The sequence below is a fragment of the Notothenia rossii genome, assembly GCF_949606895.1.
Source record: "Notothenia rossii genome assembly, chromosome: 4".
Classification (NCBI taxonomy): Eukaryota; Metazoa; Chordata; class Actinopteri; order Perciformes; family Nototheniidae; genus Notothenia; species Notothenia rossii.
In genome coordinates, this window is record NC_136902.1 from 33,222,632 (window position 1) to 33,244,407 (window position 21,776).

General features: G+C 40.1%; 2 protein-coding genes across 3 annotated transcripts; one reads left to right on the forward strand and one right to left on the reverse strand.

The window, feature by feature from the left end:
• The first annotated feature begins 346 nt into the window (after window positions 1–346).
• Window positions 347–2,254, forward strand: LOC307036927 (uncharacterized protein). The gene is made up of 5 exons (XM_079677592.1): window positions 347–509; window positions 1,075–1,176; window positions 1,267–1,438; window positions 1,531–1,679; window positions 1,815–2,254. Exons 3-5 carry the CDS (start codon window positions 1,428–1,430, stop codon window positions 1,991–1,993), a joined length of 339 nt encoding a protein of 112 aa, XP_079533718.1. The 5' UTR covers window positions 347–509; window positions 1,075–1,176; window positions 1,267–1,427; the 3' UTR covers window positions 1,994–2,254.
• Window positions 1,998–21,232, reverse strand: LOC307036928 (uncharacterized protein). 2 transcript variants are annotated; one of them, XM_079677594.1, is made up of 4 exons: window positions 21,182–21,232; window positions 3,466–3,535; window positions 3,227–3,381; window positions 1,998–2,136 (listed from the first exon to the last, which is right to left on the reverse strand). In XM_079677594.1, the coding sequence occupies exons 2-4, from the start codon at window positions 3,508–3,510 to the stop codon at window positions 2,010–2,012; spliced, it is 327 nt and encodes a 108-aa protein (XP_079533720.1). In that variant the 5' UTR covers window positions 3,511–3,535; window positions 21,182–21,232; the 3' UTR covers window positions 1,998–2,009. The 2 variants fall into 2 exon arrangements, with proteins under 2 accessions (XP_079533720.1, XP_079533719.1); XM_079677593.1 differs by lacking the exon at window positions 21,182–21,232 and adding an exon at window positions 18,325–18,434.
• Window positions 21,233–21,776: the final 544 nt, after the last annotated feature.

A 21,776-nucleotide genomic window follows, 5' to 3' on the forward strand; every position in this document is an offset into this window, starting at 1 on the left:
TGTTTGTGTGTTCCAAACATTTTACCACGGACATGTTTATGAACTTGTCTCAAGTCCAACAAGGATATGCCTCCAAACTAATGCTAAACCCGGGATCAATACCAACCATCCGGGACCAGGCCAGTGAGGACACATACAATTTTGATGCTTTTTATTTAGCTGTGTTTTTCCTGATAAATCTATCTCTAGCTTGTAGTATGTAGCATGTAGCATGCAGCTTCGCCATATCAATGTCGCCTCAAACCCAAATAGTAATCGGTTAGGTGTTTATATGTTTTTGTAACATTTTATTTTATTTTGTACGCTCCGCAGTCTTTGCTTTGTCTTTTATTTAATTATCAGGCATTTGCTAACATGTTCAGACATACTGCCGTAATGGCGATCTGTGTGAAGGCTGTAAAGCCACGCCCTAGCCGATAACACAAGTATTTATTCTCCTATTTATTAGTATTTTGTATCCTCTAAAATTATATTGAGTAAGTTATAATAACAAACGTAATCTTCTGTAGGTAAGTGCCGTTTTTTCCAGCGTTATATGTAAAAGCTTTTGTGATTGTAGTCTGTAAGAACGATCAGATATCATCGATCTGTAAGCTAAGCTACGCTACGCTAATGAGACATGCCGTTTTTTTGCAGCGTTATATGTAAAAGCTTTTGTGTGTTTACTTGTTTGTGCACATGAATATAAATGGGGGTGTGTTAGGATAAAACGCTGTATGTATGCGAGGGGACACACACACCACGAGTAAAACGGAGCTAAAGCCCCGTTGGTCTGTTGTTGTTGACGAGGCCTTACCTCTAGCAACAGGCTAATTAGTGGCTAGCACTCATTACAGTCAGTCTACTGAGCTCAGCCCCTCTCCAACACCATCTGTATTAAGTCAGAAACACAGCATGCACGTTACGGTTCAAAACTAACTCAGATTGGAAAAGGCTAAGCAAAGAGCTTTGCTAAATAGAGAGTTTTAGCCCCCATCTTTTGTGATTTCAGACTATATTTATCCAAATCGTATTTTCTAATCCTGAATACTAAATTGAGATGATTTTGTTCTAACTATGTTTTCTTCTTTACAGGCCAGCACCTCACATGCTAACAGCAGATTACCTGTGATGATAGATTCTGCATGTCAGACTGACCCACCCAAGTACCAGAATGTTACTCCTCTATAAATATTTGTAAGGGACAACTATTGAATACAGGATGTTGTCAGACACAATCTATAAAGCATGACAATTCAAATATGACTTTGATTTTCAAATTCTTAGGAACGCCGGCCTTTCACAAGCTGGAGACAATTCTCTCAACCAAGAAGATTTTGAAAGCTGTGGCCAAACTCAGCCCACACCACCAGACTTCATCTTTGGAGTCATTCCACGCCGTCATCCTGCGCTTTGCTCCAAAGAATGTTGTGTTTCCATTTATTGGAATGTTGTGCAGGTAAAATAAACCATAGTTACTTACTAATTAGTGACAATTTGTAAATCCTTTGCTATTATTTACATATTTTTTTCTCATGGCGGAAATGAAAGACTGTACCTGGCAGCCATGCACTACAATGAAAACGCTGAGCGTGCACAAGCCACTACATCCACTGGAAACCCTCTGTATAAACTGCAGTTCCCAAAGGCCAGCAAGGGAGAATGCAGAGCAAAACCAGTAAAGACTGACCCCACATTCCGTAAGTGTTTAAAATATTTATTATACAACTATTTACAAATATAAAATAAAAAAATTAGAAAGAACTTTCAGTTTTTTACATGCATATACTAATCTAAACCACATTTTTTGTTGTGCTTTTTTTAACATTGCACAGGCTACGTGGCCAACTTGATGGACCTCATCTTCGACCAAGTATTTGTGGACCCTGCACCATTCACACAGGAGTTTCTGAAGATACCCATCCCAGAGGACCTGTGTTCCCAATATGAGCGACCTCACAGGGAGGAGGTCATCGCCGGTTATGCTACACGGTTCAATTTGGCTGCTGTCTGAACCCAACATAGACATTTCACGGATCAGGAAACTCCCTGCGAATCCTGAGGACAACGCAGGCCGGAATCACCACTCTGATCCTGCGTCCAAGGAAGCCCCAGCACCAGCTCACAAAGCTTCTGTAGGCTAGATACCTGTGACGCCTGAAATCATTAAAAAATATATTTAGTGTCATTTATACAAAATACAAGTACATTTAGTTTTTTTTATGGGTTCAAAGAACCGTTGATTTTGACAATAAAGTTCCGAGTTGATATCAAATGTGTCGTGATTATTCATGTTTGGATGGGTAAAGAATATTCTGATTTCAAAAGCATAAGGTTGTGTGTGGACTTTTTTTGTCGTACACATGGGTGTGTTATGCCATTGCTGTGTAGTATATAATATATTATTACATGGCTTAGTTGAATACTCGATTCTGATTGGTCAATTCAGAACACGTGACACGTTGTTAATACCGAACAGACAGACCGCTGTCAAGGACTTATTGACCGTTGTTAAGGACGCTCACATCTGCACAAAGAAGTCCGTTCGATTTAACTGTATACTTTTCTAACTGACAAGACAAGAGCGACAAGAAAAAAATGGAGAAGTAACGGGCAAAAACCCTCCTTTTACGCAGCGGTCCAGACATAGACATCAAACGGCGACACATATTCAGTTGCCAGTTACTTTGGCATTAGGGCAGGGATATCTAGATACTTTCCAAGGTTTGACATAATGAATTGTGCTACTTTTAAAGCAAGCAGCGATGTTTTCAAATCTGTAATCAAAAAGCTCCTCAAAAACCTTATCGAAGCAGTTCCTGCCGTTGATACGTTAGTTCAAACGGTGACAACGGACTATTTTTCTTAGCGGATGCATGTCAATTTAAATCAATAAAATCATTTTCTAAATCCATAAAAGCATTTCAATTAATATTGGGAGTCATAACGTTACTTTGTTGAGAATGTGGCCATGTAATAAGCGGGAAAATGTGCTGCGACGCGGTCATTATGGGGAAAAGAACACTTTTATGCCGATCTAGATCCCTCCGCTTCGCGTCGAGCTCCTGATCAGCCTGTCGGTGTTCTTTTCCCCATAACGACCGCGTCGCAGCACATTATCCCTTACATAGTACATGTACAATGACAGAATGAAAGATTGCATGAAGCCATATACACCAGTATTTATTTCCATGAACAATATTAGCATTCGTTTTACAATTTCAGTCAAAACAAACAAACCACTCACTGCTCTATTTGCCTCAACTGTAGTCCACCATTTTCAGCTCTGTAAATATTCAATGCATTCTGGAGGGAGAACACATTCAGGCACACAGGCTCCAATCCAGGATGGTCCACCCTACAAGTTACAGAGTCCTCAAGTTCCTGCATCCGTCTTGACACCTAGTGTGATAAACATATATGGAATGACATGTGAAAAATGTATTCTCTAAACAGACAACTTAGTGAAGCTATCAAAAATGTTACCTGTGGTATCTCCATGCAGCACACATTCTCCGGTTCAGAAGGCATCGTGGTGCAATTTGCACATGTACACCTGTAGAAAGAAGTAAATAACTGAGCTTTTAAAACATGAAACTACACACATTGCTGACAACTGAGGTGTTGTTGGAGTTATACTTTTTATCACCCTAAGTTATTGAACTTTCCAACGGTTGTTGCACGATGTTGGAAGAAAAGGACTGTAAACTATTAACAAACGCAATGAGGCCATTGTATATATGCTGAAAATATGAATGTCTCCCTTTATAAATATATATATGTATCGCTGTTTTTGCGTTACAAACTCTAAGTTACAAACTGTACACATTGTATTCTTGCTAATTAGCCAAAATATGAACGGAATAAGTAGCAAGCAGAGTAAAATAAGTAGGGACAACAGCTTGTCAACTAATCATTCAGAAACGTCCTGCTGCAACCGAGATGTTTGCACCTCCACCAAAACCTCCGCTGCTTCAGGGTCAGTGTCTGGATCAAATTGATAATATGCCTGAACACATGCATTGCTCTGAGATGACATGTTTATTCCACACTCGTAATCACAGCAAACATGGTAACGTGACTCTCGCAGGCTCATGCCCCCCTGCAGGGGGGCGTGGTCAGCTGCTGCTCAGAATTTTCAAAGACAGGCTTGGAATAGAGCGAAAATGAGCAAAACGAGGCATGGCTAAAAAATGATCTGTTTGGTATTTTGAAAAATAAAATGTATAAATATACCTTATATAGGTATGGTCATACACTATATCATTTAAATATAGCATGATAAGTCTCCTTTAACAAGAAGATACTCAGCTAACTGACGATACGAACAATTTTTACCGAAACAAAGAAGCGTCTAAATGAGCCCTGAGCAAAAAAATGCTAACGCACTTAGCACAGAACTCATGGTAAAAATACTCATATTACTTATTGTAACTGCACATACAATATGTGACCCACTCTATCGAAATCAGTCGGAAGCCGCAACGGCTCAGGTGTTTTGTTTGATTTTAAATAAACAAAGTCTTGGCTTTCAGTATATTAAACTTTTATTTCCAAAATCACACGATAAATACATTTTTGATGCTTGCAAAGGGAAGAAGACAGGCACCTCTCACTCGCACCCTGCTCTTCCGCAGCGCTGCTTCCCCTCCCTCCGTCTGAAATTATTAATGTACGGCGTATAGTAATCATAGGTAACACGGCAGGGTCCATTACAATTTGTCTTCATCTGATTTCAAATAAACAAAGTCTTGGCTTTCAGAATATTAAACTTGTTTCGGCAAATTCAGATGATAAATACAACTTTGAAGCTTGTAACGGCATAATTACAAGCGGAGAACGGAGTAACTTAACGTCACAGCAGGCATAACAACAGCCGGTGTTTCTCGTGAGTGTTTTCCCCAGGAAACAAACACAATACACACAAACGCAAAAATACACAAACACACATACTCGCGAGCTTCCCCTCAGACCAGTAATCCAAACGAAAATATTTTCCCTCCGTACTACTTTGATCATTTGCTCCGCTAATAATCAATCAGATCGATGGATTCCAGAGAAGTGGAAACTTTGAAGGCCTTATTCTCAAAATGATGACTCGGTGACAGTCATTATATAATGTGACATATTTTGCTTAATATTTGGAGAACAAAAAAATCCTGATATCATTAGAAAGCTAGGAATCTCCTCTTTCCAAAAGTGAGTATGCAAGTCGCTTTTGATAAAAGCGTCTAACAAGTGACATGTAATGTAATGTCATTTTCGAGCCTGAGACTTGAGGCCTGTACTACGAAGCTGGTTCAACCTAACCTGGATATGTTTGTGTTTGAGTTAGCCAGTTGGCCTAATCTAAAACACACGCGCTCTCGCTAAGCGGTCCTACGACGCGGGTTATCAAGTGGATCGCTCAAGTCAGCCCTGTCCTATCTAGTTAGGTGCGCCTTCACACGAAAGGGGTGGTATTTGGAGCATTCGACCAATCACAAACATGGACAAGCATACTGACAGCGCAGCGCGTCACACTTCCTGAATGAAAAGAAAACTATAATATTAGACATATGAAGAAGTTGAACTTTAAACATCCATGACTTAAACACTTTATCCAGGATAAAAGCCACATAGCTGCACCTGCAAGGTGAATACTGCTGGTAAAAGAAAAAGTGTTTGAATGCGTACATTAACAGGTTTATGATATCACTGCCCCGTCTAAGACACGATCTGACTTTAATTAGCCTACATTTGACTCGAGTGTTTTGTCAACTTAATGTGCTGCTTAAAATAATACTTCTGCATACAGTATGTGACACTGTGAGTGTTGCACGGACAGATACGGCTCAAGAAGCTGACTCAGATAAAGAAATATATGATACATTGTGATATGATATGAATGATAATGGGACACATCAACGTCTGCACTCACAGTGCCGTGGACTGTATGTAATGTTACTTTGATCCGGTTACTTATGTTGTGGCAGATATTTGAGTAAGCTTTCTTAACGCTAATGTTATAATAGTCAGATTGCTCTGAAGATTGGAGGTGATATTCTATTAATTTTCACGTTCACACAGTCAGTTGATTTTTGCCGGACGTCTTTCCTGCAGCGGCAGTTTTTCTATATTTCCTCTATCCTGTAATATGACTTGATAGCTTTAAACTCCGCACATGGAGTTCGGATTGGTCAGCAGGCGGTGCTTTCACTGAGTTGATCTTTTAGCTCCGGAGCAGGTTAGGCGCTCAGCATAAGTTACCATGGAGATCTAGCCTGCTAAAAAGAGAACCAGCGTCGTAGGACCGGAAATCCAGAGTTTTCCCTGAAGTTAGCCGGCTAAGCGAAAATCCTGCTTAATAGTACAGGCCTCTGAAAAACAGGCTCAGGGCTTAACAGGTTAATAGTAAGGCTGCACAATTGATCTTTTACTATCCATGATGACATTAGCAAACGCCTTGCTCCTTAGTTTGTTTGTTTGTGCGTGCGTGTGTGTTTGTGTTTGTTTTTGTGTGTGGTACTATTAGTACAAACTCCTGCCAAAGATACTTGTGAACTCTGAGATGAAAGCAAGGTTGTTGTTGTTTTTGTTGTTGTTGTTATTTTCCCTGATAGAAGGTTGTTGTGTCCTCTTTCTAGCCTTCTGTCATCGCGCAACTTCCATAATCTCCTTATGGAAATTCCTCCTCATAAACAACACAGGCCGCAGCTGCTCCAGTGTAGGTGCGGCGCACGAAGATGTAAATAAGTAATTTTTAAGTGTCATCTCGCTGGGGAAAGAGCTGGAGGAGCTCTGGGGGATTGTGACACATCCCACATGGCTTGATACTGTTTAAACTTGTCAGCCATAAAAAAAAAATGTAATCCAGCCACTTTCACCTGAGAGCTTAGGTGCGAAGTGGAACTCTCTCATGAGAATTTTGTCTTGAGTGGATTTAGCATACATCAGCCTCATTTTACGCTTCTTATCTTTCCTTGTCACCCTTTCTTTTATTCACTTGACTTTGTTTTCCGCACCTTGTTGACAAATTCGTGCTTTTGTTTGTTGTTTAGACCCTGTGAGGATTTAGCCCTGCACTGACACAGCTTTTGGCCTCAGAGCTGAACTGTTTGACTCGAGGCAAACAGCTTCTTCTTTTCTTTTCTTTTTTTTTTCCTCTGCGCACCCGGTGTAATCCTCACAGATAAAGCAACCTTTTGGAACACAGTGGAGTGTCGCAGTTGCTTAGGCAACAGGCTATCCCATCTAATCCAACCTGTTCCCATCTCCCCAAAGTCTGAATACCTGTGCAACTGAAAGGCTTCTTAAGCTTACTACGCGTTAGCCTTGAGTCTTGTGAGTAACATTTTATACTGAGATTTCAATAACACCGTGTCTGCGTATTCATTGACATAATAGGGGGAGTCACACTGGTCTAAATGCTGGACTGTGGGGAGAAAATTGCTCCGTTTTAGTTTAGTACAGTTAAGCTCACACACACTATTTTATGAACATATAGGTTCACCTACTGAATTAAAAACATAACAAATGAACCAAAGAAAGTGAAAACCATAAAGCAGATGCAGGCAGTAGGCGTATAGATTCACACTTAAAGTATTAGCCTTCAGAACAGTACAATTTACAGAGAAGAGAGACCATCAGATTCTTTACCACAAAGACTATATACTCTTTTTAGATGTTTTTGTAACAATATTATCCTGCTTGTAATCCCCAATTTCTAGAACAGTAATCTGATTAAGTCCTTTTTTGAAGTAACTGATTACAGATCTCTTTCTTTATGTCCTGATTTTGAATCTGTTACATGTAATCCCAAACCTTGATTGACCGTAATGAAAATGGAGCTCCGTATATTACCCCTGCAGAACCCCCCCCCCCATTGTTTGCCTTCATGTGTACAAAAAAACAAACATTCCTCACTTCAGCTCTTCAGTATCCCCACCTCAGAAAGAAATGATGGGGGGAGAGATGATCTGGCGGAGCGTTTTATAATCTTCCACGGGGTGCCGGGAGCAGCAAAGTGTTCGGGACACAGTATTGATTTATATAAAACTCAATGTTCCCTGCGCTGCCCAGATCTGAGTGTGTCTGCAGCGTGAGAGCGATAAAGGATTGGACTAATGTGAGTGCAGAGCAAAGGGGCCTTGATGCCAAATGGATAAGCTCAGAGTTTTAACAACCTGAAACTTTGCACTCTCTCTCTCCTGTCTATTTTATTTATCCTACATTGTGTGGACGTTACAGTGCTGGGTCTTGATGAATTGGAGCATTAAGGATTATGTTCTCCCAGAGATGTGTCACCGTCTGAGTGAAACCAGCAGCTATACCGCACAGATTCTGCTCGGATTTATAAGCTTAATTAGGCAGGCCCACAACACTGCAGACTTTACCTTGTCATAGCTTTATCTGATGTTATCTAAGGGCAGATGCATCTATACAAATGCTGCTGGGGTAGCATAAACAGCACTTGATAGGAAACAAAATCAGTGGAAATACTGCATGCTGCCTACTAAGTTCACTATAGGTTACACTCAGAGTAATGTGCAGCTCAGGCAAACAACTGAAGTTAGTTTTAATGTGAAATGTCATTAATATAATTGTCTTGTGAAACAGTTTCCTTGTTATTTTCCAATTATCCAGCGTTGCTAGCAAGTTGCTTGTCTTTAATTACTTCATTATTTTTCTTTCCATGTATAATAAACACTCTTAAGGATCACTTATTTTTTTCAGGTGTTAATTAAGATTAATACAGGAGACCACTGTTGTCATGTGCATATAGGAAGATATAGGTAAAGGATTTACCTTAGTAAAAGTAACCACCATGTAAAATACCCTGATGCAAGTAAAAGTACTCTTTTTACGTAGTGAAACCGATGAAAATGTAAATAGTTCAATGTAATCAAAATATTAAAACGTAAAAGTAGTCATTGTGCAGAATGGCCCCTATCATTGTTATTAAATATTATATATTGTATATTCAAGCAGCATCATTATACTGTTTGAGCTGGTAGATATGGCGCTAATTTTAACTATTTGATTATTGATTTGCCATTGATTTGCCATTGGTAGGATGTAATTAAAAATGTAAATACTGTACCTGAATGCAAATTTGAGGTATGTGTACAAGTATTCTTTTAACGCCGCTTCTAAATACATAATGTACTACAAATGAAAATATGTTCTGCGCTGACCTGTGACATTCATCACAATAGAAATCAAGTCTGCATTAATTTTTATAAATATTTTGGGTATTACCTCATATTTTTGTGACTGTATAAGGTTTAGAAATCAGTGAATATGCACACTGATTCCAAACAAGAAATGTATATGAAATACTTTTCAATTCAAAATCTTGAGGTAGAAACTGCATTTTTGCAATAAACTCCCCAAAGAAAGCTGCAACAGCTTCCATTTTCAATAAAAAAAAATATTTTGCCAAACATTAAATCTCCAATGATGAGATGTTGTGTTGCGATGTTCCCAGGCAAACTTTTTATCCAGAAAGGAAGCATTATCTTTTATTTCCATGTACGTATGTGTAAGTTCTATGGAAATGGCCATTCTGGATGGTGGATGTTCTACTGTATGTGCAGGAATGTACTGGCCTTAGCATACTGAGACCCACTTTTGAAGCTCTTTGCTTTACTTTAGTTGGTCCAGTTAATTAATCATAATTTGGGTAAAAATAGTAACCACGCCATGTCTTGTGCTTCAAATCACTGCAGGCCTCTTCTGTATTAAACTAAGATGACAGTCTTTCCCTACTCTTAACAAAGTACTTAGAGTCTCTGAACATTACTATATTATGCAGGAAAACAAATGACATAATTGCAACTTATATATTTGCTGTTCAAGTTAAAATAAAAATTGCTGTAGTTGGTAGCGCTGGTGGTCCATGTACCGGGGCTTGGTCCCCATGTGGAGGACCCAGGTCTGAATCCAGCCTGAGGACATTTGCCACGTGCCATCCCCTCTGTCTCCCCAGTTCAACACTGTCACTTCATTAAAGGCACTGGTTGCTGGTTTTGTTTTGAACAATCTATGTTCCAAAACTTGAAGTTATTCAATTACGAACATGATAAAAACAGAGAGGCAGTGAATCACAGAACTTTAAAGGTCCCATGTCATGCTTTTCTGGTTATTACCCGTCCCCTTGTGTGTTATGTTGCTTTTTATGCATGTAAACGGTCTGCAAAGTCACAAACCCTTAAAGTACACCCTGTAGTGAGGAAAACTCTAACACAGCTGTCTATGCTGCCCCAGAACGCCTCATTGGAGATTTTTCTTTTTCTTCCTGGGTACAGTGACGTGCCCATACCCAAATGGACCCGTTGGTCCAAATGGACCAATCCGTGGAGCCGTTACGTTAAGACTTCCTCACACACACACACTCAATCTTTTCTCAGCTGCAGCTCCGCCGATTTCTCTGATTTCACAGAGAGTGAATACCTGTGAATACACATACTTTACAGAGATGCTGTATGAGAAATAGGGTTGCAAAGGGGCGGAAACTTTCCGGTAAATTTCCGGAAAGTTTCCATGGGAAGTTAAGCTGGGGAACTTTGGAAATATTCGATGCAAAATTAAACCAAAAAACATGATATTTCAACAGATTTTTTTTTTACATTTTTTTTTTTTAGGTAGAACAAAACAAGTTTTAATTATTTTATTGAACAATTTATTGTTTCATTGGAGAACGAAAACAGGAATGTTGAGTTAAATATTACTCACCCCCCCCAACCCCACTCATTAAAAAATGAACAAAAATGCACCCCACATCCAAAAATCCCCACAAAGTCCCATTCAAAATGTTAAATGAAAAGAGCCCTTCTCCCTCCAAAAAGTCCCATTAAACATGCAAATATTCCTTCAAGCGATCCTCTGCATTTTGGCTAAACCCTTTCAGTCAACGGGCTCTCCCTGGGCCTCATCAACATCCAACTCTGAGTCTTCCTCTTCAGTGTCACTGTCCAGCCTTGTTGAGGATGGCTCTGTGTCAGGCTCAGAGAGCCTTAGGTTTGCCCGAATGCCAACCAGTTTTTCCACTCTCACATTTGTGAGCCTGTTGCGAACCTTTGTGTGGTCTCAATGGCCATGCAGTAAGCAGTGTGCTATGGCATGGATATTCAAGTGTACTTAAATGGCATCTGTTTGTTTTAGTCAAGATTATGCTAAAATATACTTTCCCCAACTATATGTAAGTTCCCTATGAAGAGCCAACCTTCAATTTAGAAAATTCCCAGTTTATTCCCAGAAATTCCCGTTAATTCCCATCTTTGAAAATTCACGGAATTTTGCGACCCTAATGAGAAACCAATGTGAGTTTGGAACATTGCACAGTATACATTTATTCTAGTAGACCTCAACAATGGAATTATGATCAGTATAAATGGCCATGACATGGGACCTTTAACATTAAATTACTATTCAACATCTTTCCTACAGTGGAATAATCTGCACTTTAATCTTTATAATAAACATTCAACTTGAATCCAATAAAAACTACCATCCTTTTTATGTACCTCAAAGTCAGGTTAATTATGCAATAACATCGTACCCATGATGTGACGTTAGGAAAAGTGACTGCAGACCTGTGCCTCTCTTGAGCATTGGGAAAAAATATAGCCAAAAAATAGTGGAGAAAAAAGTGGAGCATGCATTTGAAAATGAATGATTCGTTGTCGGAGCAACATTTCCAACAATGACTTTGTGCATAAAGGTGTATTGTCATTGCTCATAACTTTCCTTTTGCTATATTCAAATACTGCTTCACATTGTGTGCACTGTGTGCCATGTTTTGTGTTTTCCTTTAAACATGAAAACTCCGGATGGACTTCTTCAGCGCAGCTTTCATCTGCTGTTCGCATTACAAAGGGGATGCTTTGATGGAGAAGGTACTCCAGCGCTCCCTCTCTAAAACCCTAATGATACCTGCCTCCAAGCCTATTTCTGGTACATCAAAGGATCAACTAGCCTAAGTGCTTGTGCCATAGTGTGAGTGGTACATATTGAAGCCTGTGTTTGTAAACTCCCATCATTACCATACTGAGTTATTTTGCCATACATGCTGCAAAGAGCTTCACCTGTAAGAGGCTCTTGCTCTAACGTAAAGCAATGGCACCATCAAATGGACAGCAGGAATATAGACCCAGCTGCTGCTGGCTGATAGTCTTGGTGGATAAAAGATGCAACCGTAAGATAAAAACTGTTGAAAATGTACGCATTGCTCTAGTTAGACATCAACTTTTGCCATTTATAAGATTCAAATACAGATAAGGTCCTGACCGTCATGCTCTGAGAATGAAAGCCTCCCTTACTAAAAGTCTGAAGAAGACACAACATCTGAACTTTACTCAAGACCAACTGTGCATTGGATGGTCCCATTTCTAGAGTTGGGAAGTGGTTCATGAGCTATCAGTTGTTATTTGAAAACAACATGTGCGCTACAAATAAGATATGTTGTATTTCATTGCTTGTAGCATTTATAAATCAATTTAGTCTTTTTTGTTTCCGAGAAGTCATTTTTGGTCATATTCACCAGCCCTATCTCTCATGTTAAAGCAAGGTCATTCATATTAGTCATTGATTCGGATCCACCTTAAGTCAACGTGTTTCCTCGGTACATGCTACTTGAAATCTGGGCTGTAGATTTACCGCAATTCTAATAACAGATGGCCCAAAACACAAACTCCTTGGCAGAGATTATGGTGCTGTTTACACAAGAACGCAAACGGTTGTATCCGCTACTTTTCTCTTTCGTATAGCCCGTTCGTTCACACGAGGCCGTAACGGAAACGCGTAAACGGACCCCGCAAACGATAACGGGTCCCAAGATGGATAGATCAGCAAACGGAACGCTCTGGGGGGCCTAACGGCTCCGTATGTACGTCCTATATGATCATTTCCTGATAACGATGAAGCTTAGCCCCGCCTCTCCCCACCTCTGCTGCTCACTGCTGTAGCATGGTCAGTAGCTACTGTCAGTAGCTACTACTACAGCTCGACCATGCTACAGATGTTAGTGCAAAATCTACAGCTCCTCTACCACAACCATCAGCAACAAGTGGACATGGAGAATTACATGAACTACATGTTGCTAAATCCACCGCGGGGCATAAACAGAAGGGCAACCATGGCAACCATGCTTGGGGGTCTTCTTCGCTGCTTTTGGTGTATTTTCTGGCGGAAGTATAGCGCAACTTACAGGCCCGGCATATGTACTACAGTGTCTCCAGCGCCTTCGAGCGGTCTCGTGTGAACGGAAGACCTTTTTGATATCGTATTTGGTTCATTTGCGTTTCGTTTGCGTTTGCGTGTAAATGGGGTCTATAAAATGTCACTGTTGACCTCTGATCTTCCAAATTATAAGGCACATTTCTGACAGCAATCACCAAAGTGTCATATGTTGGTTGACTTGAGTGAGCCAACCTGATGTCAGCTTGTGATTTTCTGTCATGGCTTGAAAAACATCCTCCAACGACATCTGCTGCTGGAGGAAGGCCAGAGTGATATATCTGTTGCTAAGCAACCACTTTTGACTCTTATTGTGTTGTGCAGGACCACTAAATAGGTTTTTCAGTCAAGGTTGCATCAGTTTGGTTTGATTCTTGCAACACTGGAAACTTGCAGGAATCAAAGATAGGGCTATATGTTATTGATGTGCCCTAATTAGTGAAATACATTGGATAAAACATGACTGTAGACACAAGTGAAAATATTTAGTAAGGCAAGCTCTGTTTTTTCATCATGTTTGTTGCAGATGCAGATAAAAGTCCAATCATGGAGTTAAGACATTAGTGAAAAAATACGCTCTTTAAAACTCCTCTAAGAACTTTTACATGTTTTACTTTTCTTCAGTAAATAGGTTATTTAAGGGAAAGTTGCGAGGTGGTCGTTAATGAAACAAGAACAGTACACAGACATAGTCCAACTTATAACATGAATACCTACTAAATTATCACACGACTCGACTCATGATATAATTTTTATAGATTTCGAAAATGGTAGTATTACTTCTGCTATGTTTTCTATTACTGACCAAGTGTTCATATTTTCTTGTCCATGAGTCTTTAACAAATTAAGCCCCCAAAGCCCTCGGTGGGGCTTAACTGGTTAAACACCGCCAGAGCCCATGCCGTGTTCCTGTTAGTGTTAACTTCCTGTATCTCTTCTTCTGTTGATTTCTTTGAAATCCAGCGCTCTTTCCTTCTCCTGCGCTGTTTCTCTTTTCTGGGGACAGTTTAGCTACCACGAATCTAAAGTTTTGTGCTCTCCACAAATACAAAAATATTTAAAAAGTATTCCATGGTGTTTACGAATGGAGAAACGGAGGTTTGTTGTCCCTAGCTGAGTTAAAATGTACCGAACTCCTTTCTGTGAATATGACTGCACATAGTCCCTTGATCCTCCTTAACAACGGTCTGAACTCTCCTTGGCAGTGGTCTTTTAACGAGAATCAGCAACCTCTAAAATATCCAAATTGACAAATCAGAATCGAGTATCCAACTAAGCCGTGTAATAACCAGTGATAATTGTTTGTACATCTATAAGGTATCATAGCCGACTAACAGAATCCATAACAATCTTTACTTCCTGTTTTGGTTCAGGCAATGTAATCCGAGGGGGGGGGTCCACACTGACTTCAACCTCTAACTCTGATACAAATAAATAAATCCATTCAACCCTATTTTTATGGAATAAAGCCTAACAAGTGAGTGTTTTTCTGCCCTATCATCATTCCTTAGATTTTAAATTCAATGCTCAAAACTAATAAAGTAATGGCATTGAATGTTATTTTCAATCATATTCATGTGAAATACTTCTCATTTTCAGTACCACAACATTATACTGCAAGGCTGCTCCAAAGCTTTTGTTCCTTGATACACTCACTGCATGAATGTAGCACACACCACATGCAATGCTACCATACTAGAGAGGTTCCAAATATCAGCCCACCATTGTTGCAAGTGCCATTTAGCATGGCACTGATCCACAACTTGCTCCTCTCTGAGAACAGGTGTGTATGCCAAGAGCAGTGTACTGTGTATACAGGAGAGAGTAGCAAAGTACAGGTAATACACCAGGATACACGAATACATGACATTATCATCTATAATATTTACCACTCTATATACATAAGTTTACTGCAGTTTTGTTTGGCAGCTTTTCATCTACATAAGACTAGAAAATGCATATTATTTATAAAAAGCTTCCATTATTTGTACTTTTAAAAGAGCAATGTGTCACAATTAAAAGACTAATGACAGGCTAGGAACACCACTACTGCACGATAAAGACGATGATAAAGACGGACTGGTCTTTGCCGTAATGAAATTTAACGTATACCCAACAATCTCTGAAATCTTAGTCACCTTAGAGCTACATTTAGAAACATAATTCAAAATAAGGGAACCCCAAGTTAATATTGGGATTTCAGGAATTAATCCTGAAGCCATCTGTGGCTACATGGAACTGTCTGATCTTTTAGCAAGATCTAAGCAAGAATTTAACAGCCACATGATGCCAGGAGGCAGCCTGATGAGACTCAGGACATTCTGAATCCACAAAATAAGCTGCAGTTAACTGCCGCAGTATAATAACAACCATCTCAAATACAAATGATGTACCTTACTCTTGTAACACAACATAGCAAAAGTCAATACAATATAATTCCCAGAACAATTGAGAGACATCTCATAACTGCAGAGCTGTGACATTCTATTATGCTAAGCATGGAAATATTAGAATTTCATTTTTCAGGGTTTTGTTGGTGACAGGCAGGTAGCAGAGAATAATTCTCCATATGCATCTGTTGTTGTGACTGCAGCGAGGAAAGTGACAAATTGTTTTTGGCAAGTTGCTAATAGAGGGCAGAGCTCACTTTGAGCAGTGACAAGTGTCTCCGTTTTACATTACAGATGGGACGAGTAGCAAAGAGGAAGCCTGGGGAAACTGCACCTGTGATATGAAGCTGTTCACATAAAACAAAGTGGCTGTGTGTTAAAGTGCAATTGGAGCAAAAGTTTGAGGAACACCTGACATGGTTCAGCAGTATTAGTAGATTTTACATTTGCTAATTAAAAAATATCATCACTATTTCAGCAATGTCAGTCAGGCACATTGAGTAAATAGTCAATAGACTAGCATTTGTACTTCAGCGACTTAAGCCCTCTCAAACTGTGCAATAAGAACTTTACTTAGACTAGATAACCTGGGCAATTATTTCACTGTGCATTGCCCTCCATTACATTTAACTGAGATCTACATTAATTATGCCATAGTTTAATATATGAATAATTATTATCACAGAATTACATTTTGATCAATGATCAGTTTTCAGCATTAATATAATTGTTTATACACTGCTTTATATGTGTATTAAATGAGGGAACTGGGGATTAAAACAAGTATTTCTGGTTATGAACTAGCCTAGTTACTCTCCCCGTAAAACAGTGAACAAACCAGCTCTCAAATGTACCAGTAGCATGACTTGTAAATGTTATTAATGAATTGTAAATTGTAATATGTTGTACTGCACAGTTTCTGAAACTAAAGAAAGAAACACAGCCTTCTCCCTGAGAAAATCCCCAGTGTCGGTCATCTTTGCAGGCAGATTAGTACAACCCATGTCAAAGTTTATTGTAAGTCAACGCAATCTGGTGAGTATAATAATTATGACAAGAGGAAGTTAGGTGGCGTAGTATTAAGAGTCCATGATGACAGCCATACATCATTTGTACTCAGCTTCCAGACTCTATAGGCTGATTCATTCATATGTGGCATGATGTCATTTGATATATCACAGTAAAAAGTATCAATTAAAGGTGGGGTACGTCATTTTGGAGAAACCAGCTCGAGTGCGCTAGAATTTGAAAGTATGCAGCCGAAAAACATCTGCCTTAGTGATGTGTCGGTCGCGAACGAGCCGATTCTTTTGAACGGCTCTTTGGTATGAACGAGGGGAACCGAGTCGTACTTGGTGAGAGCCGTTCTTGTTATCGTTCAATTGTTAGTCCGCACTCACTGCCTGCCAAAATCCACTCGCCTGTTAAAAAGCTTGATTTTGTTCCCCAAACGTATTCTGTGAAGACCCGCCCCTACTCTGATTAGTAGGTTTCAGCAGGAGGAGTGAGATGGGGTGGGTCTTAACGGAATACGCGAGAGAGAGAAGTCATAACAAGTGGTAGGCTACAGGACAGGTAGACGACGTGTTTTTCGGATGGAAAATGAGCCAAAGGCGAAAACGCAGCAGCATTTTGATGCACTTCAACCAAAAAAGCGCACCATTTGTAAAGGCAAAATATCCTTTAAAGCAGGGCCAACAAATGATCTCCATCAAACACAGTATCTAATATTAAGAGTTGCGTGAATTTCATTCAAGGCAAGGCAACTTTATTTACTTAACACATACGGAGGGTAAATTCAAAGTAGTACATTCACGGACATGAATGACATGGATATGGCGCCACCTTGTGTCGTGTTTACAAAGCAGATTATTGACATTAGGTCTGGCAATACAGTCAATCCTTATCCTGGTGATTATTTCACAGACAAACCAAGTAACCCCGCCAAAAAAACGGCTCTTTTGAACGGCTCTTTTGAAAGGCTCTTTGAAAGGAACGGAGCCATAAGATCCGGCTCCCTTCAAAGAGCCATAAATCCCATCACTAATCTGCCCCTTCCTCCCGACTTCCTTACAGAGCCCCTCCTCCAACACACACGAACGCGCACATGACCAATGAGGGCACGAGATAAGTTTGTGCATAGATGGAAGGCTGACAGGCAGGTAGGCCATCCAGTTATTTTAACCGGGCCGGCTAAAATGATTGGTCGTGCTTTTTACAGTCGGGATCAGTGGCGGCTGGTGGAAAATATTTTTGGTGGGGCTATGGAAATAGGGACCAAACCACACTAGGGCGGTCCGGGGGGATCCTCCCCCGGAATACATTTTGAGAAATGACCCCTTAAATTATGACTTCTGGTGATGTTAGAGGGGGGGGGGGAGGACAAATTGAGGCTTACAAATATGAGATAATTCATAATCTTCAGTGTGGTTAGCTATGAATCTTCCAAAACTGTGCAACAGTACAGTAGGCCCACACAAACTGCAGAACACTGGTGCTTTGGGAACACTCAAAGGATATAATTCCCATTTAAAATCCGGAGACTAAATACGAACATGATGTGTGTGTGTGTGTGTGTGTGTGTGTGTGTGTGTGTGTGTGTGTGTGTGTGTGTGTGTGTGTGTGTGTGTGTGTGTGTGTGTGTGTGTGTGTGTGTGTGTGTGTGTGTGTGTGTGTGTGTGTGTGTGTGTGTGTGTGTGTGTGTGTGTGTGTGTGTGTGTGTGTGTGTGTGTCATACTTGCCAACCCTCCCGATTTTCGCGGGAGACTCCCGATTTCATTGCCCTCTCCCGGTTTCCTCCCGGGGTCATATTTCTCCCGCATTTCTCCCGATTTCTGATCAAATCAGCATGTCAACTCTTTCACCTGTGGAGAAATTGCAGGATTGGCTCCATGTCGCCCTTTTTATTTACTACAAGACAAATGTGCCTTTTTATTTCATACAGTTCAATTTGGATTGAGACAGGGAAATAATCTAAACCTCACGTGTGGCGTTTCACTGTCAAGGGGAGCGTGTATGTAATTACATTGCAAATACTGACTTGAGCCCCACCACTGTATGGGTAACCGTTAGCCCTACCATAGATTACCCAACAAAAATACTCTGGAGCCGCCACTGATATGTTTATTGTTGTTATTTGTAAAATGTAAGTTTCGGGGTGGGCCCGCCCTGGTAAATCAAATGCCCGCCCAGAGACGTATGTCTGCCGCCGGGTCTGGTGCTACAGGCATTGTCCTTACAACTACAATAAGCATGGAAATGTTAATCTACAGCTCCAGCGATCCACTAGGACCAGAGTCTCCACCTGCAGACGCAGCCATCCTCGACGACTACTGTATCGTCACCTTGGATACGAGTCCAAACAACTCACAGACACACAGGGCGCTGACAGGGCGCCCTTTGAGCATCAGATCTGACGACGCTGATTGGCTGAAATTATGTTTCGGCGCCATAGTATACAGATAGCAACATTCAGCTTGTTGGCTGCTGCTGCTCTGGCTGAGGGCTCCTTTCTACCGCCCGGAGGAGAGAGGGTAATGATACACGCTGCGGCCAGGCAGGAAACATGTGACTTATCAGTAACTTTAGACATCGTAACACAATTTTAAACAAAATTTGATTGTAGATTATACATTTTACTGATACCAACTATATAATATTTACCTTGTTCATTAAAAATAAAAAATAAATTTTTTTTTTTTTTTTTTAAATATATATATTTTTTTTTATGACAATCAAACATGTGGGCCGGCCCCTAGCGCCCCTATGGGCCGGCCGCCATTGGTCGGGATGTTAAGAGCATTCCATGGAATATAACAAAAAGTGTTTCTGAAATAAATGACATACCCCACCTTTAATCCAAATGTGTCTTTTAAGCTTTAGTCTGATTCTTTTTTTACACTGGTGGTGGTTTTCTTTGTGATCAGTAGAGGTCATAGTTTACCCATCTTTATTATGATTTCTAAAAGGCAAACTGGGCACAGACCAGCGGAGACCAAACATGCTTTGGTTCACATTGCAATGCATTTTTCTTATATTTCACTCCAAATTGGGCAATGCAGTTACATCGGACCAGATTTAATCAATTTAACAATTTCTTGTACGAGTTGCTTCTGCTCATGTCTCTAACAAGAACAAAAGGCTGCTGTTCATTAAAGTTGCCTTAAAGAATCTAAACGGTGTGTGCTGTAAATCCACAGAGACTCCATAAAGAGTCCCCAGCTTCCTTCATGCGTTATTCATCTTTACTGAAATGATTTTCTGCAGGCTTCCAGCTGAGTTCTCTGTAACACTGCTTGTGTGCCTTTGAAGACTGCACTGGCATTTATGAAAAATGGGGTAACATTTTGAGAGCACATGTTTCCTGCCACATAAATCAGTCTAACAGTAATATTTTGTCTGTTTCCCAGTAGGTTCACTCAGTCTATATTACATGCATATTATTTGAACCTAGGGTCATTTGCCCTGGCATTGAAATTAGGTCTTATGCAACCTAGCCCAGGCCAGGACTCTTCTACCCCTCTCATATTTATATTTCCTTATCATCTTATCCCAGATGTGTGGTCTGAATATGTTTTTTTGAACCAAAAAAAACACTGTGTAGTTATTGTGTCATTTCAATTTTATAGTTCTGAACTTACATCTCTATATCCTTCTTCTTGATCAGTCTGACAATCTTTAGTCTTTAACGGCGCCCTTTTGTGCTGATTTGCCAGTTCATATTTTGTGCCTCTAGTGTGACATGTTTCCAAGCTCTTTATTTTTCCCATATTGCCATATATTTTCACCCTCTGTCTGAAACCAGAGCCCAGTCTGCTCTGATTGGTTAGCTGTTTGGCTAATTTGTAATTGGCCAACTGCTTTGAGCTATGTTGGAAATGTCCCGCCGCCTCTCACATACAAGGTGTTGGAGCGCTAGGGCCTCTTTAATCAAAAGGAGACACATTTGAGTGGTATCATTCTTGGTAAAAAACTACAATAGATTATACGACCTTGTTGCAATATTCATATCAACCTCCTGCACAAATCCTGAGAAAATACTGACATCCTATGAATAGTTGTTTTGAAGCTTTAGTTGATTTCATACTGTAATTTACCAAGTTCCTTTGTTATTGTCACTCAAAGGCATTTTATAGTTCCATTCCAAGTTGGATGTACCTCTAATTTACCGAGATGTAGAGTATTCAGATCCAGGATGGAATATGAGTTTTTGCATGAATTATTTTATATCAGTTGTGACAATAAAACACACAGTAGAGGGAACCCTTTCTTTGAATTCTCACCAACAAATAATGACATCATCTGCACAATGCCAATGATATATTTATTATCTCTTATCTCCAAATGGACTACAGTTAAACATAGAAGTAAAGTTGAAAAGTGTAGGGCTCATAGCTTTGTCCTGTAACCTTAAAATTCCTAAATATCCATGTACCTTAACTCTGGCAGTCAGTTCTTGATGTGGTACTAATTACCCAGTTTACACTAACCAAAGCCTTTTTTCTGCATCAAAGTATAGTTTTCATGTGGCAGAACTCTGGGGTAACATAAGACACTAACTGAATGTAAGCTGCAAACAGTGATTTTCCACTTACTTGAAAAAACTCAATATCGGGCCTCAGCTGCTGTGCGCAGTTCTCCGCTCAGTTCTCCACGCACCCCCCGCGAAAGTGAGGCCCAATCCCAAACCACTCCCTCGACCCTACCCCTCCGTGACGGAGTGAACTCTGTCTTCTGTAGCCACACTCGCAACTCAGCGAGGCTCCCTCCTGTCAGGTGGAGGGAGTAAATACAGCAGCAAGCTTTGGGACGGCCTCCCCTCTCTCCGGCAGAAACAGGAAATGCCGTAACTGTATGTAACAACGGTTTCAAATCAGCATCTCTTGGACAAAAAATGTAAATTAATAACTCAAATAAAACTCCAAACATATTTCATTGTGTTACATTTTTTTGTAAAGCTCTTTTAGTTTTAAACCTGATGTTTATAAGCTTCTTAGTTTTGCAACAGTCTGTAATTATACACAACTTTATAATAAAATGCACACATTTACCTTGTTCTTCTAGACTAAACACAGGTATGATCCTAATTTAAAACACATGAGGTTATCATGAGGTTGTTAAAATCGCAGTTTATCAGCGGATGTTTGCTGGAACTACTTGTTAACAGCGTGTTTCCTGACGGACACACAC

What these genes read in the sequence shown, in the direction of transcription:
- LOC307036927 (XM_079677592.1), top strand. An exon ending in AAAGACTGACCCCACATTCC is followed by an intron (nt 1,680 to 1,814) that starts GTAAGTGTTTAA and finishes AACATTGCACAG; the next exon opens with GCTACGTGGCCAACTTGATG.
- LOC307036928 (XM_079677594.1), bottom strand. Translation starts at nt 3,510, where the DNA reads ATGCCTTCTGAACCGGAGAATGTGTGCTGCATGGAGATACCACAG. An exon ending in GCTGCATGGAGATACCACAG is followed by an intron (nt 3,382 to 3,465) that starts GTAACATTTTTG and finishes TTATCACACTAG; the next exon opens with GTGTCAAGACGGATGCAGGA. An exon ending in CAGTTGAGGCAAATAGAGCA is followed by an intron (nt 2,137 to 3,226) that starts GTGAGTGGTTTG and finishes TAATGATTTCAG; the next exon opens with GCGTCACAGGTATCTAGCCT.